This window comes from Metopolophium dirhodum, chromosome 2 (assembly GCF_019925205.1).
Source record: "Metopolophium dirhodum isolate CAU chromosome 2, ASM1992520v1, whole genome shotgun sequence".
Classification (NCBI taxonomy): Eukaryota; Metazoa; Arthropoda; class Insecta; order Hemiptera; family Aphididae; genus Metopolophium; species Metopolophium dirhodum.
The window spans coordinates 34,269,087-34,288,318 of NC_083561.1; the positions used below are offsets into that span (position 1 = coordinate 34,269,087).

Sequence of the window (19,232 nt, forward strand, 5' to 3'; positions counted from 1 at the left end):
CCATACTGTAAAAAATGTGCATTCTTCGCCACCGTGTATAATATTATAAAATATAGGCGAGAGCCGCGACTAGCATGTTAATTATAACGGACCGTCGTGCCAATCATCTTCTATATATCTATTACCTCTATATATAATATATATAAACGCGGCGCAGTAGGTATATTATATTATATAGTATGCCTACACACATGTATATACGAACCACGCGATATTATTATAATATACAATTATTGTTATATTTATGTACCTACGACAAGTTGGCAACGAACCTGTAACCGTATGGGAAACTTTCGTTGTAAAATACGAACACGCGCGACGGGTGTGGCGGGAAAGCGAAATATGCACTTGCAATATCATACTCGCAATACCCATATATATACAACACACATAAATAATAATATACATGTATAGAGGGTTTATACTATACATACACACACACACACACACACTTGTCAACGGAATACGTCAAAAAACAAATGTACACACACACTCGCACTTGTATTATGTATTATATATAACGGCCACGGCCATTGTTCCGATGTGAACCGCGCGGGGCAATTTCATCCCGACTGTCACACACTCACACGTGCTCGCGTATTACATTATACCTATTATACAGGATGATTCACCAAATTCGAACAAGTACCTATAGTTTCAGAGTTATTAAAAAGTGAAAAGTACTGTGTACTAAGAATAAAAGTCCTTATAAAAATGGATTTACAAAATTATAAAATAGATTTAATATTTAATTTAGTTCTTATAAGTACTAAGACCGTTTTTATATAACATACAAATATAAAATTAAGTAAAGCATTTGTAAATACAGTCCTAAGTACACTTAATAATTGAAAATCGGAACTGGAATAAATTCATTATTAAATGGAAAAAAAAGGGGGGGGGGGTGAGCATGCTTGGTGAATCACTCTGTATATATGATGCTTATATTGTGTGTATAAGCATCGTATTTTAGACATATATATACGCACACATTCACATATAATATATTATAATTTGTTATTATATATTATGTTGTTGTTGTTATTGTTATTGTTGTATGAATTTGTACGTACCTATATATAGGTGTATATATTATATACTTGTGAGATGGCTGAGCATCCCGTGGGAGAAATATTCTGTGGCTCTATATCGTACGCGGTTCACGTGATTATTATTGCCACATAGTCGGTCTATAGTGTTTGACGCGTCTCTACGGATAGACAGAGACAGATATGGGAAAGGGGGCCCTTTTTTTCGAGTATCGGGTCGATTTCAATACTTCAATATTTTCGACCGAAAAAAATTCTACGTCGTTTGGAAAGTCTGGTGGCGGTGGTGGATGCGCCGAAATGCGAGAAGACAACGATGAATATTATACTCTTCTTCCTATCCTATAATTTTTTACATATATATTATATTGTCACCGGCAAACAATATAATATACTACAATGGCTATTGGCTACACGTTATTACGGAACGCGTTTCGACTGCACGCGCGGTATACACATACCTGTGTGTAGGGAGAACGGTTTCCCCGCACAATAATATGCGATAATATTATTCATCGTTTATTACACTATACATCGTATATATATATACCTAACGGGCTTACGCCCAATGTAAAATATGTACATGTTCTCCACAAAGAAAAAGAAAAAAAAACAGTAAAAGATTAAACAAAAATTATATTTGTGAAGAATTTAATAAAAAAAAAATGCTATAATTGTGGGTATAAGAGTTCCGCGCTCTTATACGACCACTCGGTCCTTCTGATTTACAAATTTCATAATTCGATAAAATGGTGTGATAATTAAGTAGCTGTGGGTTGAGCTGCAGTGAGGAATGGGGTACATACAGCATCTACATAGGTATTGAGTGTTTTGATAGAGGAGAGAAAGTGAAACAATTTTACAGAATATATGAGATATCATTATGATATAAAATGTATGGGAATGACGATGGACATGATGTCACGATGACCGGGTCATCCAAAGATGATTTTTTTGGTTTTACTGTCACTACAATAATAGTAATAGGTATTCTTATTACGGGGGACTATTGGTGACTCGTTTGAGATACCGAGACGCATCTTGTCCACTGAATATTGTACACAATGAATTCCTTGCAAATCGTTTTTTTCGGGATGCGAGTAACATGCAACCTATATAATATAACCTCCTAACCTTCTGCAGTACACTGCGCTACAGGCGCGTCACTGCGCAAAGACCTTCGCGGATATCGCGGCGAATAGAACGAGAAAATAAATAACCGTCACTATAATATGTACTGTAATAATAATATAATTATTTTGGAGTTCGGCAATCGGGAGTGAGGCCGAGTGTTTTCTTCACACGAACTGAATTATAATCATGAACTCGGGTGCGCGTGGCTGGGAAAAAATTAAGAAAAAAATTGTGAACGAAATACGTATAATAATATAGCCTTATTGCACTATTGCGCCACGCGGCTGACGCCGTATAGCTGGCGGCTGATTGCTGAATGCGAAAAATATATCTACGACATTTAATAATAATTGTGATCAACTCGCGCTGCTACTGTGGCGAGACCTTTAGCCGGGTAAAACATAAACATTGTAACACCGCTGTGGGATTTTATAGACACCACCACCACCACCACCACATGACCTACATGACCCATCGGTTAATCGATCATTCAATCCCGATAATTTCAAGTCAAATAACTTGAGGCTAATGTTTTTGTATCGAAAAAATTGACAAATAGTCGAACCGGGGAGGCATGGGGAAAATATAAGGTATTCCCGAACAAAAATTATAAAATATTGTAATTTCATCAAACGGTTTTGAAATCAACATAGATCCTATTGATAATAATTTAATGCACAGTTTTATTATAATATTATACAGCTTACGTTTTTGTCTTTAAATATCGACTCAAAAGATAGCCGAGTGTGATTTATCAGAAGTCCTTCAAAAATTATAAACCGGGGAGTCTCCGTTGCGGTCGCCGTTTCGACCTTGGTCGAACTTTCGTTGGAATATGTGATATATTATTATAATGTATAATATAGTAAATACCTATCTCGCGGCGCCGTATGTCGTATATTATTATGGTAATTTCGCATATCTATCTTATCTGGTATATCATATCATACGGACTGGGGCCGGCTATTTGTGCAGTCGTTTACGGGATGGAAATAATAATTGGGGAAACTTTGGTGAAATATAAACTTAAAACCGTAATGATACCGCCTCCGCACAGACGAATGAACAATTTCTTGTGCGGTGATCAACGACACGTAACGACAATAATAATTATAAACGCGCTTATTCGGTGCGTTTTCACACTTTCGCCGTCTGTTTTCGGTACCACACACATACACGTGCGAGCGATCGAGCGATCCCGAGAACGTGAGATTATTATTATTATTATTTAATTGTTGAATAAAAATCGTACATCGTCCTTTATAGGCTTCAAGCGACAAAAACGTGACCTTTTCCTCAGTTGTGCTCGTGCCATATAACTATGTATATATATAAAATATATACTCGTCGCGACACTATAATAATATGTCTTAAACACTCTTGTGGCGGCGGAGCGCGCGATCTTCGAGAATAATAATTGCCATGCCCCTGTAAATGACGCGCGTACCTATATACGTAGTACCATGAAGGAACGTTGTGCAGTGTTTTCGCGTAATTATTATACACACGATTCGACGAGGATCTATATAAATCTATATATTATGTTATTATTATTATGTATAGTACGTATTATAATGGGCCTTGGACTCGTTAATATCGTGTATATACCCGGCCAATATATTGTTGTATAGTTGTATAGTTGTATACAATCGATGTGATTGTCGACCGTTCGGTGTGTATAATAGCGAATAATATCGATTGGCTTTGTAGGTATACCTGTCGAGTATAGGAAAATCAAACACACGACGTTTCTCTGCAGAGATTATAATGATATTATATACGCGAGATCCGATCGATCTGTGCGCGGTCTGTGCTGAGATCGCTTTTACGCGTGTCCCCCGCCCCCGACAAGGTGCGCATTAATTATATAATATAATATTATATTATATATAGACATAGTGTGTCGAAAAATAAACGCCCATTACATTATATTATTATTACGACACCATTGTTAATCCCACACACAAATACGCGTATTTATACGCAATATACCAAACCGTTTGTCGATCGAGAAAGTACAAATTATAATAATATTGTTATTGTTCTTATTGTTGTTGTTAACATTATATTATATACTGTCTCTAACCGGTACGATTCGTCTTGTGTTACAGTTGTCCGTCGTTAGCAGTGCCCAACGACATGATATCCAGGCGTCGAATACTGTCCAGGTCCAGGGACGACCTCAACTTGGACACGGGAGTAGGATTTCCCGTCCAGGTTGAAGAAGAAGAAGACGTATGGTACAACAAGGACAAGCTGTACAAGGTGCGTTTATTATATTTTTTTCGTTCAGGTTATTACCTGCATGTGTACATAAACGATTTTAAGCCGCATAAGTAATCGGACGTTTAAATATAATAATAATATAGCAGATGATGTTCCCCCACCGACCTCGCGACATCCGACTCCGCCACCGCCGCCGCCGCTCAGCTCGAAATATGTTTCGCTTTTTAAAATCGAATCATCGTTTTTATTATCACTATTAGGTGTATTAATATTTCCCGCCGCCCTCCTTTCACTTTTTGCGTTGTTCGCGCCCTTCTCCGACAGATTCGACGACGTGTATAATGTAATATGAATATGATGCACGCACATCGTTTACACCTAAAACGCGAGCGACGACGCAATACCGTGATATAAATATATAATAATAGATACTATATGTATAGAATTGACGAGATTCGTTCCGCGAGCGCCTCTCGCGCGTAGGAGGACGTGCTGATGACGACCTTGTCCAGTCGAATCCATCGAAAACGACCGTTTTATTCAAATTTCCTGACCTGGAAACGTTAAAGTCTCCTGTTGGAATTCTGTAGTACATATTTTTATACCTAGTATTTAGTAGTTAAAGTGGAATAATAAGGTATGTATATAAACTAATTTTTCCCAGAATGATCTGATTCGTGATTTTCGATTTATTCACATGTATAATACTTAGGTATAGCTGATCCAAAACGGTCTCCATACCAGTCCGCTAGTAGGATTCTTTTGGTCACGGTAGCCTCTAATAATGGTTATTGATTATGCTCCATTTCGTTTTCCTGCTTTGTTAGAATTTTAAGATACACTATATAATTATATATTAAAAACTTTAAGGCGTTAATAAGACTCTCCTGCAGTGGCGATACAAACTTTTTCAAACGAGCTAACTTTTACGGGTAAATCAATATTTTGCCTATTTTTACAAGTTTGAAACAATATTACGATATATTTTATGGTAAAGTCCGGATTTTAGGGGCGTACGCGAACATTTTCCGCGTATCCCACGCGTATACCTTGCGGTGTTTTCCGCATACACGTCACCGACCGGGCGATATGTCAGTTGTAATCAACAGTTTAGTTTTAAAACGCCCATTCGCGACCCGCGGGCACCTGCCATCGTAGTTTGCTGAATGTCCTTGTGGGGCGACGTCGAATGTGGTCAATCGAGATTTCAAAACAAAATAGGAACTCATTTTTCAAACCGACCGTTGCGGAACGCCACACCCGCATATTACTTACCTACTGTGTTGTCTCTGTCTTACGGGTTACATGTCAAATTTACGTTTAGTAAAATCAATTTTGTGTTGTTGACTTTAATATTAGAGTTAATCGGCCTATTATCAAACTTAAAGGTAAGGACATAATCTATAGGGCGCCTCTTAGGCTTTTCTTGGTATTTTAATACTAAAGTAAGTTATACTAACGAGTTAAGGTTAGTATGTATTACCATGTAAAATTTAAATATTATTAAAAGCTTACGAGATTCCCTAGATAATATTAGATCAATTCACTCTAACATCGAATGTAATAACACGAAATTGGTTTTGCTGAACTCAAATTTGCCACCTCGACGGAAAACGGTTACTCGACGGCCTTTTCTACGGATTCGTTTTTACACTGCACCATTAGTACTGCTATATTATAATTATATTACTTGTTTATTTGATTATTATAATATATTATCATGGTACTTCACAAAAATAATTGTTTTTACACTGTAGTCTGCTATACGGGGTTAACGCGCGTTTCGGAGTTTGCAATTACAACTTTCGAGTTCAACGGTCATAACCATCATCGAATAATCCTCGTGACACTTAAAAAAAAAATCAACATTCTTCATATAATTAAATTATTATAACTCCGCGCGTTCACTCTTCATTTCGTCGCTGATAAAAACAACAAACACAAACACGCCGGATTTCTCTTATAGTATTATTATATACATTAACGAACGCGCTCGTTAGTTTTTCAATCGAAACGTCGTCGCCGTCGTCCCGAATAATTACGTTTTCATAACAACACAAAGTATACAAATATACGTATATATCGTGTATGTATATATGCTGCCAACTGGTGGGTAATAACTAATAAATTCACGTATACTACCTGCTGGAGATGAGTTTTTAAGGATGTATTCTTTTCTTCAAACGCGGTCTTTATAATAAAATAATAATAATATAACGACGGATACAATATACGGTCACGGTTTGTCGAACGACGTTAATCGCGTTGTTTGTACATCGTATATCGAACGTAGTTGTCGAAAAAAAAAATAGTAAGTATCTTCAAACAGACTAAAAATTCGATTTTAGTTGTATTGCCTGTATTGACCGTTTCGTTTGTATACCTACCTAACCTACCTACATAATATTTACAACATAGGCGTCTATATTTTGAAATACGTTGTTTTCTAGTATCTACCCAACATACTTCGTGATAGTTCAGTGTTTTAATAACCGGTGCAGGTTATTCGACTGCAGGCGGATGTTGTTATTATAATATATCGGGCAGCAGGTGTTAAGATTGAGACGTTCTTATATTGCAGTCTTCACCATATATTATTATTATTATACAAGAGCAATTTCAACTTTCAAGCATTTTTTAATAGGCTTCCTCTGTACATAATCGTTTCAAATATAAAAAACAAGTATCCTCCTCCTGTAAACTATTTAACTATATCTATAGGTATTCACCTCACCGACTCTCCCCACGAACATCAGACGTTTTACGCTAGATATACGTGCCCATCGACAGCTGTCTTGATACAATATATTATTATAATATTGTTATAATAACCATAGCATGCTGTCGATATTATTACAGAATAGGTATACACTGTAGGTAAAGGTAAATCGAATAATAATAACTCATTGAACTTCTGCTGCATAAATATATAATACAATAATTGTCGTAACGTATATTGAAAAATGTATATTCACGGCAAGCGCGTATCCATTTAATATAGTCATCGTGTAAACGGTTTATATGCATAATAATATTATAGTAGTCCAAGTAGATAATATGATATATTATAATTTCTATTGCAAACTTAGTTTATGAATTTTATTCGCTTATTTGAAATACATCTATATAGTATATACCCATCTGCAGTAATATAGGTACTGTATATGCGTACCGTTTTCTTTCATAAAACCGTTTAGAATAATAATGAAAAGAAGAGAAAAAACACCGTACGCTGCCGCCGATGTTCGTCAATAATGTATACGCGTATACGCCATTGTTCTCGGTACAACAATAAATATATTATTGTCTCCGCGACGACCACGGTGAACTCGACGTATATGGAGCTTTGGTATATTATTATTATTGTGCGTGAAGTACCTTCTTATATATTGCTGTATAGCGGCGGTGTTTTGACATGAAAAAATCGTATCTACATGCATATGGGTACGAGCCGTGCGTGCTCGAGAGCGAATTTTATTTCCGACGTCTCCGCTAGTTGTTCCGGTCCGGAAGGACGCGAGCGCGCGCGCTCCGCAAACGAACGGACGTCACGTCACTAGTGGGAGGGGTTCGGAGTGGTCTGCGGGAGAGGGTAGGGAATCTTGCCCGAGCGGCAGCAGCCGGACCACCGACCTTGGCTCGGCGGTGGCGAGGAAACGCGCTCGGCGGGTGAAAGTACTTTCACCACTGCGATGTTACGCCGATCCGCACAATTAACCGCCACGCCATGCTCTCTAGAACGTTCTAACGAGAGTGTATACGGCTCCCACATCACACATACACACATAAGCCCGCCAAGGATCACACTCGAGACTGATTCGAACGCATTTCGCAGATAGTGCGCGGCACCTCGTCTCGGCCGTGACCGACGAGACTTTTTTTTCCATATGCACCCCCGTTTCATATGGTGTGCAGTTTTCTGAAAAATTCCAATTTGATCGTAGGTAGTGCCACACGGCAGCCGCCTCGGGGGTTTGCTCCCGAAATCCACCCGCGAGTTTATTATGACGTGGCGCGTACGCGTACATAATAATATGGAGCGAGGTCTCGTCCAGCACGACATTCCGCGCGATTGTTTCCATTTCTTTATGTACGAGCGAGAGTATCTATTTAATGTCGACATAAATCCTTCGACATTTTTCTCGCCCGCACGTTTAACCCGAGGGTACTTTCACGTTTTCCGCCGACGCCGCGCGCAGTTTTTAACGACATTTCCCCCCGTTTGTAATAGGTTTTTTTTTACGATTTTCGGGTGTAAGATCGCCGGCCGTCTGCTCTGGTAATGACAAAAAAAAAAAAAAAATACGAAACGTTCGGTATGTTATGCCACGATGTATTACCATTGAAAAATCCTCGTGAAAGACGCGATCATCATTGCAGCGGCGGCGGCGGTTACGGTTTTGATTATCGAGCATTATGTTGCGAAACCCCGGCAATGTCAGGGGTGTCGAAAAACGTATCACGTGTACACTTGAGATCGCGATGTTGTATAGTACGTATTATGATTTTGTTATTGTTTTATTGTGTATAATATCCTTTGCACGCGCACCGGCCTTGAGGAGGGAGGAGGTGCAACGGAGGCGGCAATAATAAAAATAATCTTTTAAGGCCGCCGACGCCGTGTACCGTAATAATCATATTGTTATTATCATTGTTATCTCGCGCATAAAACACAATTATATTATAAAACCGGTGTTTATAGATAATGTTATACAGGCAGCATCGTGGAAACCCGATACACGCACGCGCACACATATAGTACAGTATTCCCAATTTTTGTCCGAATAAAATTAAAAGAAAATGTAAAAACAACCTAAGAAAAATTCGGCCAAACAACGCATAGGCGGGGGCCTATATTATAATATCATGACGCGTATATTATGGCGTGCATTGTATATATAATACGCCAGATAGGAGTATAGGACGGAATTATATAGTAGGTAGGTACACATATAAACATAATATACACATTACACATTATAAACGGACCGATCTTTTCACTTGGCGATTTTTAGTCCAAGGCGACCGCCGCCGCTGCACACTGCTTGTATTGTACTGTGTGTGCAGTATTGCATTGACGTTTTATATGTTTTTGTTATATTATATAATATAATAAACTAATACATCATCATAAAGCTGGTATTAAGCGCGTATCTCTATTTTACAATATAATATGTATGAATATATATTTATTGTGTATTGGTCACTGAGTATATTTGCTGGATTTGCACTTAAATCGTATTTAAGTATGTATGTCATCTTCCGGATATACTCTATATAATATGCCTTCCTCAATATTATATAGGTATTATACCTTCAATTCTTCATGGTAAAAGCCATATCTCTATACTGCAGTAGGTGCTGTTGGCTGATATATTTTGCCGGTCCTTTTTTTTACTTTTATATTAACCATATTCGACTAACATAATTTGATACAAATATTCGACTTGAATATCATTTAAAATCACTTTAAAAAACAACAAAATCATTTATTTATCATTTAAAAAAAAAAAAAATCTTTAAAACTGTAATACTTAAAAAAAAAATTATAACAATAACATGCGATCATTGTCCATGATGGTGTCGAATATTTTGTATACGATTGTAATAGCCGTCAATAGGTGACTATAATAACTAATAAGTAACATAATGAAATAATATAATGCTTGTTGTGATGTGTTCGGGGGGTGCCACAGCAGAACCAGCGACCTACCTGGCTCCGTCTAGAGTTGTATGGACAAATATTAATACGTTATACATATAAAAATATTTAAAATCGTCAATAATCTACAACATAATATAATAATACCTATATAACCGTAAAAATTCGTATAAAAGTTCATTAAATAAAATGCTTCATAACTTGATTTACCGTTATTTGTAATTATTTTTGTAAAATGCATTGTTTCAATTGTAGAGTTTACGTGGATGCTAATCAAGTACTGACAATATAATATTAATTATTAAATCACATAAACTCTGATTTTCTATCATAACCAACTAATAAATAAGTCAATTAAGATTAAATATTTGCTTTTTTTGAACGATATAGTTCTAATTTTAATATCTATAATGAGGTACACGGGTATCTGAGATTTTGGTGCTTATGCACGATATGATACGGTTTACTTTATCTCATTTTGGCGCTCATGTCTTATACATGGTTGTATTATGGTTTAGCTTGTCCGAGGAGCGATGGTCGTCGGTTTAATTTAAACGTTTCGCGACCGAGGACGGCCGCGATCGGAACGCCGACATTTCGCAATTCGGGATATATTATGTACGGCGTCATCGCCAAACATATTATTATTATTGCACTTTACATATTACACGTGAAAAAAAAATTAAACAAACTGGTTTCGCGAGCGCGTCTTTGCCCTTTTCGTACGTTATGCATACGTTTATTTTTGTCTTCTACCATTTTTCGAATACATAATAGTATTATCGTATTATATATGTACATTTATTTGAAAAGTATGCACAGACACACATACTTCGAACGTTAAATTATGCAATCTCGAAATACCCAAGCATAATATTAGAGATAGAATACGAAACTCGTTTGGTCTCCAAATAATGATAATTGTTGATTTCGTCGTCGAATTTTATTGCGAGGCTTTTTATCAGATTCAGACCGAATCATTCGTTTTTGGCTCGGGCCGCGTCTACTTACCTACATATTATATTATTATAACAATCGTAATCTTTCGAATTTTTTGCAACCTCGTCGTCGCGCTATTTCAGAACGGTCATGTTTTTCCTGATCGCGTTTCGGTCGATTCTGCGCCTCAGAAATGGTAACGGTCCTGCTGGACAGTAGGTATACTTACGCTCGAGGACAATCTTCTTTTCCGGAAACGCAAAAATATAACATTTTACAGGCGTTTCGAATCAACGAATGATGATAATATCATAACGCGTTGCAATTTTAATGACATCTGAGTGAAATTCCAGCCAAATATCATCTGCATCGTACCGAGAACGGGAATGAAAGCAATAACGCCCGCGTATTTAAATGTAAAATTTGTCTCCAACAACGATAGACGTTTATAAAATATACTTTTTAACAATGATTTATAGCAAAGAAATCTATATTAAATGCATAATTATAGCGTGTAATAAGAGCGTATTACAGCTATAAAAAACCACACCGAATTCAAGGCGTATATGGTTTTGATGATAAGTATTATATAATATAATATACGAGACGCGCGTGTTCCCGTTCGGTTTTCGATTGTTAAAATTTACATCGTGTCTTGTGCCTGCATCTCCCTGTAGACGCATATTACACCTGCTACGAAACAGTTTAATAATCACGTTGATCCGGATAACTTAATTACGAAACAGACGAAACGCTATTATACCGCCCACCAAACATCTCGATGTCGAGTGGAGTAGCCGACTTTAAACGTAAAAAAAAAATATGCCCATTATATTTTATACAAGAAAAAACCAACCAAAATCGTGTTTGCACAACAGAACTCAGAGATTTTACGAGGGAGATGAAAAGGAAACGAGATTATCCAACCGAGGAAGAAGAAGGTCATCATCCCATCTCCTATATAATACAGATTGTTATACACGTGCATATAATATAAAAATAGTTACTATAATTATTTCCCCGAACGCGACTTGATTTTATTTTGCTAGATGTATAATGTTACCTACGTCCTAAGCGCAAACTGCATTTTTTCTTCCATCATCCAGAAGTTGTCACGAGAATTAGCTGCTATACTCGATCCGTTCGCAGTTGTCCACGTGCAGAACACTCGTGCAGCACATTATAATAATATGCACATTATATTATATTATATATTTTTGTCCCGTAAAATCAATGCGTTTTTTTTCGATCCGACGTCGGCGCGTGGCCGTGCAGCAGTTTGCCGTCTCACTTGGCGTATGAATATATTATAAAATACGAATAATCTGAATACCTAATTTTGATGTTATATCATATTTGAACGATTTAATAAAAATAAATATACATATCCACGATGCGTCGTAGCATATAATAATATGCAGTCGGCGTAATTATCTATCTATTACCTGTTTTGTAGGTAGTTATATACAAACATATATATTATTATTACTATGATGATTTGTGACTGTCGTCGTAAAAGAGCGGCGCGAGAGTGTATGTAAACTGTATAGCTTGTTTCGATTCCCAGTAAGAGAAATGAGAAAAGTTAGTCAGATATAAAAATCGTTGGTTGGTTTCAAAATGTTCATATACCTAAACACCTATAAGAATATAATTGATTTATCCGAACTACGTTTTCATCTCGCGCGTTCGCCGTTTCTATAATAAAATACGACCGATAATTAATGACCTTTTCAATTAGTCCAATATTATTGTTTTCCGAAACTTTCACGGGCCGACGCATGATGCGTTGTCGCTATAATCGTCTTGGCGGTCCGACCGCCAGTCTGAAGCCGTCACGTCGATTCGGAAGTTATAATATATAAATATTATAATAGGTACCTACGACCGAACAAACATCGTACGTCAATAATATAATGTTATAGTCGTGTACAATAATAATTCCTGAACTAAAAAACGCGCACAGTTTTTTTACCTTAACCCTGGACTCATATAATGGTGGTCGTCGTCGTCGGCTTTTGGACGAATTACCTATATCCTGACCGCCACCGCCGCTCGTCATTGGATATAATAATATTATTATTATCGTCACGAGGGGCCTTAAGCCAAACGCGCGCGCGTAATACGTTATACAAACAGAATAACACATTACATATTCAGTACAGTGGTAATGTGGCAATTTTTCTATTTACACAATATTAATATTATATAGAACGAGTGGGCGTCGAAATTAGATCGTGTCCGACATAGGTCTGCAAACTCAAGTTATAAACACACCACCGACCGTCACCCGATTACCGTGATCTTGTGAACTTATGTCTAACGCGGGTAATCTAAATGTATAACATAATATTATATTAGTTATTATAGTAGAGGGGTCACCAAAGTCACAAGCGGCTTTCAAACGAATTTCATATGGCTCACAAACAAGAAATTTATTTAAAAGTAATTATTATTAATGGCGGATTAAATGAGGTTTTCTTTATACTGCATAGTTTTCATTTTACTTTTTGATCTTGCCTTTACTTTTTAGGGTTAATTATATAGGTGCGTTGCAATTTGATAGCTCCTGATAATTTTCATCTAGCCCTACAAAAATATTTACTGTTGGCCCCATTGGTCCAAACCTGGCCTGAAACGGGGTAGAGTGGACTACTAATACGAGAAAGTGGGATCCGACACGTCCATGAAGTTTCCCCCTCGTTTATCCTAGAAACTAAAAACTGAACAGATATTTTGAGATTTATTTGTTAAAATGAGTTCAACAATTTTCAGAATTTTCATGTCTGTGGTTTTTCCAGAAAATATTTTTTTCTAGTGATGAATGAACCCTGTGACCAGAACCGACCTAGTTGTCCATGCTGGCTTCGCACCACCAAGTTGATCAGTTTCTGTAGGGTAAAGCCGGCTGGGGGGTTGGGAGGAACTTGACGGACTTCAATCCGACGGAATATTAGACATTATATTCTATTCCAACGCGGCAAACTCGCGCATATATCTATCTACGTGCACGTGTACACTCGAGTGTGCTTTGTACCACAGTGAGTGCCGTTATGGGCGTTTACGACCTCAGTCGCCGAAACGAAAATAACCGACGCCAACGACGCCCGCGCAATGACACTGCCGTGCAGCACATTATAATAATAATTTAATATGCAAGTGCTTGTTATTTTTTTTTCTATTATCATCGTGGCCGATCGTGTAGCCGGATTTATAGTCGCGGGGTGATAATATTATTATTTTCATAAAATAAAAAAAAAAAAAAGTGCGCAGGTAGATACGCTAGCTGCTTAGTCCGAGTAACATATACATATATAATATGCATGTGTATTATAATAATATTATGTTTTATTATATTATATATAGACTCGGCCGCGCGTCACACACACACGCAAAGTGTACTTTGCATTATCTCACCAAGAAATACATAATATGTACTTAATATATATTTATACGACGTTTGTATTGTTTAAGTACCTGCTATACATTTAGGGCGGACTGTGACACACACACACACAAGTGCAAGAATGTCGCCGTGCGATATTTATATATTAGACGCACTTGCGTTATACTATTGTACGGTTGTATGCACTTTTTTTCGGAGTCTGCGAGCCGTGTACCTTCATATAATAAATATACATTATATTATTATTATTCCATTTTATTTATTTATTTTCGTATTATTCTTTTCTCGCTTTTTTTTCTCCTGTCGTATATCTGCTTTTCGCATTGCGTGTGTCTCGCGTGGGCGGAATGTCACCACCACAACCACCACCACCGGTTATGTACCTATATATATATATATATATATGCATAGCACACACACAAACACACACTTGTGGACTTACAATGTATAGTAGTGCACCGCCGGCGGCGATGTTGAACTTTAACTTCTACTTATTTTTTTCTTTCCTTCTTCTTTTTATTTTTATTTCGTTGCCCTCCATCGTTTATATATACATATATATGTTATTTGTCTTCGCGCCGCCGCAGCCACGAGATTTAGCCCGAGACGGACTGACCTTCGGGTTCAACGCACCCCGTGCCGCATATAAGAGATTAAATGTCGCGTCGCCGGCTACGGTAATAATAACGATGTGTATATAAAGTAAAAAATAAAAAAACAAAATAAAGCCGTACGATAATAATGTAAATCCGTGCGCCATTATAATAATACGATCGTCGGAGTGGTCGTCGTAGTCGTCGTTGTTTAGGTTTTGCGTTCCGAATATTGTCAAACTGGTTCACGAAAGTGCAACCGTAAAACCTGCAAGCATACCTATATTATTATGCGTATTATTATTGTGGTAGTAGGTACTCTAAGACACTATTGTTGCCTTTGGTCGAAAAACCGTTTTTCGGCCCATTATTCGAGTGCACAAAATTTGTTCGATTGCCATTTGTTTTTATTCTCGTCCCATTGGGACCGATTACAATGAGCTAACAAATACGCAAAGGTGACAGTTCACACGACGCCGGCAATTGTGTTGTTGTCGTGTACAGTTATGTGTATGTACCAGCGTACCACCTACCTATAACAAAACGTTTATATATGTACAATTTAATGCAACAATTTAAATGTTTTTCGTGTTAAACCACAATCTCTATACACATACTATAAAGTAGGTATACCTATAGTTAGGTGCGTTCAAAAGTGATAGCGCGGCAGTCGGAATCAAATATGAAATTATATGTCATTACAAGTCAATAAAAATATTGAAGGGTAATTATGAATTAGTGCGATTCGATGAAATAGTACAAGTAGTGCTATTGTATTATACGAAAAATATCGAAGTAATGGCCAGCAAAAGCGAAAATCTATAATATCATTGAAATCATAAGAATATATACGAGTGTCATAGTTCAATAAATTATAGTCGTCGACGATTTTTCGCACTCCTACCAAAATCATTTTGTAATCACTGCAACAGCTGTATATTGGTATGTCCGTAAATGAGTAAATAATATGTAATATCATATTATCGTGACCATACATTTAGTTGGGTCTCAGAAATATAAAACATTTTCTTTCCATTTTAATATGCTGTAACATTCACATGGATTTGTAGTTTCTATATTGTTGAAGGTTTAAATTCAGCCCATCATTTTTGTGGGAACTTTGCTTCGGAATGAATACCATTTTTTAATAAATAATCCGTGAGCTTTCGCAATTGTTCGTCATCTGGTCGAATACCTACAAAATCAACTTTGTTTGGTGGTAAAAATAGAAGTCCAAAAAATATTTTAGGTTATTACCTAACTCTGAACCACTAAATCTTAAATTTAGGAAAGTACAGGACCCATATATTATACATAGTATTACGATAAGATAAGTAATTTTATATGGGCCCAATTCGAACATATAATTGTATACTCTCGGACTCAGCAATTTTTACACAATTATTAATTTATAACTAAAATTATTTTCGGTCACAACTCGGATGCAGCCATTTTTGAAACTCAAGATATTCATGCCAATTGTTTGCTCCCTTCCCTCCTCCCGAAATCCTATCTTGGCGATTCGCGGGCAACGATAATAATAATTTCCTAATCGCGTAAACAGAACAGGCCGCGCCATGACGAAAAACCGCGAATTTGCGGGCACTGCGCCACGGACTATCGACGTGCAGCGTGCTTCTGCAGCCTATAATACTCACATACGAAAGAGCGCTCAAAACGAATACGAATATACGGGAATGATGGTAATAATAATAAAAATAATATATAAATAAATATAAAACCACCGACCGGATTGCCTTGGACGGCGAAAGTGTCGATATATACGCCCTTCGGGGGCCGTCGCTGCCGCGCGCGGTGTGTGGAAGACTAACAGTTAACCCAGTTTTGTCGTACCTATATAATATAATATTATAACGTCATAATATTATTATTTGTACTCGAGGGGGCCTTTTTTTACTTAATTTCTTCTCTCGTACAGTTCATGTCAGGTGTACATATGATATTAATATACCTATATAAATTATATAAGCTAGGTATATATTTTACTATTGCAGAGAGGATGCGCACAACTATACTGTTCTAGCTTACACTCGCGGTATTAATTATATGACTGCAGTGCCATTATTACAGTGTACGAAATGATACAACAACAATTATGACAATAATCGTCTCCGACCACGATATGCCCCCTCAGCGCGTATATAATATTATTATATCGCGCGTTCTACCGTCGTCGTTTGCTTTTCTTACGAAAATTAGACGATACTCGATGATCTCGCCGACCCATCACGTCTCGGTGTTAAGTTCGTTATTAATATTCACCATTCCAAACATGTACCTATGTCCTATATTACGACGATACAATACATTTTTCGTCCGCCGACGTGAGTATCGTAGTCGTGCAGACGTTCTGTGTACTCTGCAGTCTGCATGTTTAGGTATATGCCGGTTTTTATTGATTTCAGTACGTCTAAATTATAATATTTTTCATGGATTAGCGAGTGCAACTGTTATACTGTTATAGTGTCATACTGCTATTGCATGTTATTTATATGGACTATAATGGACGATGTTATCGTGAATAGCTTATAAACTTATCACTTCCCTTCCAGTGGGTCCCATCAGTGGTCGTCCATGGCCACTGATCACGCATATTATAATTATTGATTTATATATTATATAGTAGTGTCCCCCCAGTTCGGGGTTTCAATATAGGTAGGTACCTAATATTATTACTATAATAATTACTATCGTAACGAAGTCGATTTTATCGAAACGGGAATAACGAACCACATAATATTATAATATGGTAATGCGAACGCGAGGTTGCTGAAAATTAATATAAGAATACCTTGAAGCCGATATAATATCAATGTTGTCATTTCTAACAAACTTCTTTAATCTTTATTATTATTTAATTCTTCGTCGTCGCCCAACTAATATACACGTATGGAGGTACCTACGCTGTTTACTAGCACAACCTTCGTCCTCTCATTTAAAATCAAACCATACGCTTTTCACATTATAATAATATAACATTGTACTTTGTGTGTGTGTGTGTGTATCGTTATTATATTACGCAAGCCAAACGTATTGTTTGTGTGTTTTTCGAAACGAACCAGTTGTTCTCACGTAAATAAAAACGACGTTAACTAATTTTTGTGTCCGTGTTTACGTCTCGTTTACAAGAACGCATTGATTAAAGCAGCCAAGAGCTTATAATATAAATTAATATCGTATATTATTATTAAGTTTTTTTCTTTTAAAAACTAAATCAAGGCTGTGCCGTCCGAATATTTCCTAAGCCATGGCACGCTCTACAGTATATATGATAATACCTTTATACGGTGTCGTGAGCCATGCAATTACATATCTGTCGATTTTAGAAAAATTCAAAAGTAAATTTAGGTATTTAGCTGGTCGTTGGTAATGAAACTTTATAAATTGATGACGTCAAAAGTTGTGCTTCAAAAAAACCAAATTTTCCAATAATTCATTAAAACTTTTAAACTCGTAATGAAATTAACCTAATCTATACCTATTAATGTAAATAGTAATATTTATGATATCAATAATAATAATACCTAGCACAATATTTTTTTGGTAAATAAAACGGACCTAAAATAAGTGTATAATTGAATCTATTCGTATAATTAACGATGTATAAGGTTTTTATATAGGTACATGCGTACCTATATCAAACAACTTGTTAATTGGTAATAATAGTTTTAAAAAATATGTATAAAAATCGGAAGTTACTTCTTAAAGTATGAATAATTCAGTATTGGTCGATAATACACCACGTAAATAAGTAATAACCTGTTTTCAAAATTGTCGGAAATAAAGTGCTATACTGTAATGCATATAATATCAACGCGTTTGTAGATCATACAAAATATATTATTATGTATTCGTGTCCACATACGAAGATTGCTTGGTTAGTGTCAAAAAGAGTTTCCGGCAGACCGACGGGATGACAATTAAGACATAAGCCAAAGCTGCTGCAGATTATCGTCAGCTAGATAATAATATCGTAATTCGTATTATTGCTATATTATTATCATTATTATTATTATTATTATGTTCCGGGACGTTGCGACGCATTTCGTAATAGAACGACGACAATCGTTTTATAACAATGTACATAGAAAAATCAATAATATTTAATTGTTCGACGGGAACAATATATATTTTTATAATATGAACGAACAGGAGTCGGCATTGCGCAAATCAAATAATATTATTAGTAAAGTTATTACATA

The 19,232-nt window shown here is 36.5% G+C and overlaps 1 protein-coding gene across 4 annotated transcripts in view; it reads left to right on the plus strand.

Moving 5' to 3' along the window:
- LOC132938123 (uncharacterized) overlaps positions 1 to 19,232 on the plus strand; it is a 168,485-nt gene that overhangs the window by 80,303 nt on the left and 68,950 nt on the right. For all 4 annotated transcript variants that reach the window (XM_061004802.1, XM_061004803.1, XM_061004805.1 and 1 more), the window contains exon 2: positions 4,295 to 4,448. In XM_061004802.1, coding sequence (XP_060860785.1) covers positions 4,295 to 4,448 — 154 coding nt within the window. The remainder of the gene's footprint in view (positions 1 to 4,294; positions 4,449 to 19,232) is intronic.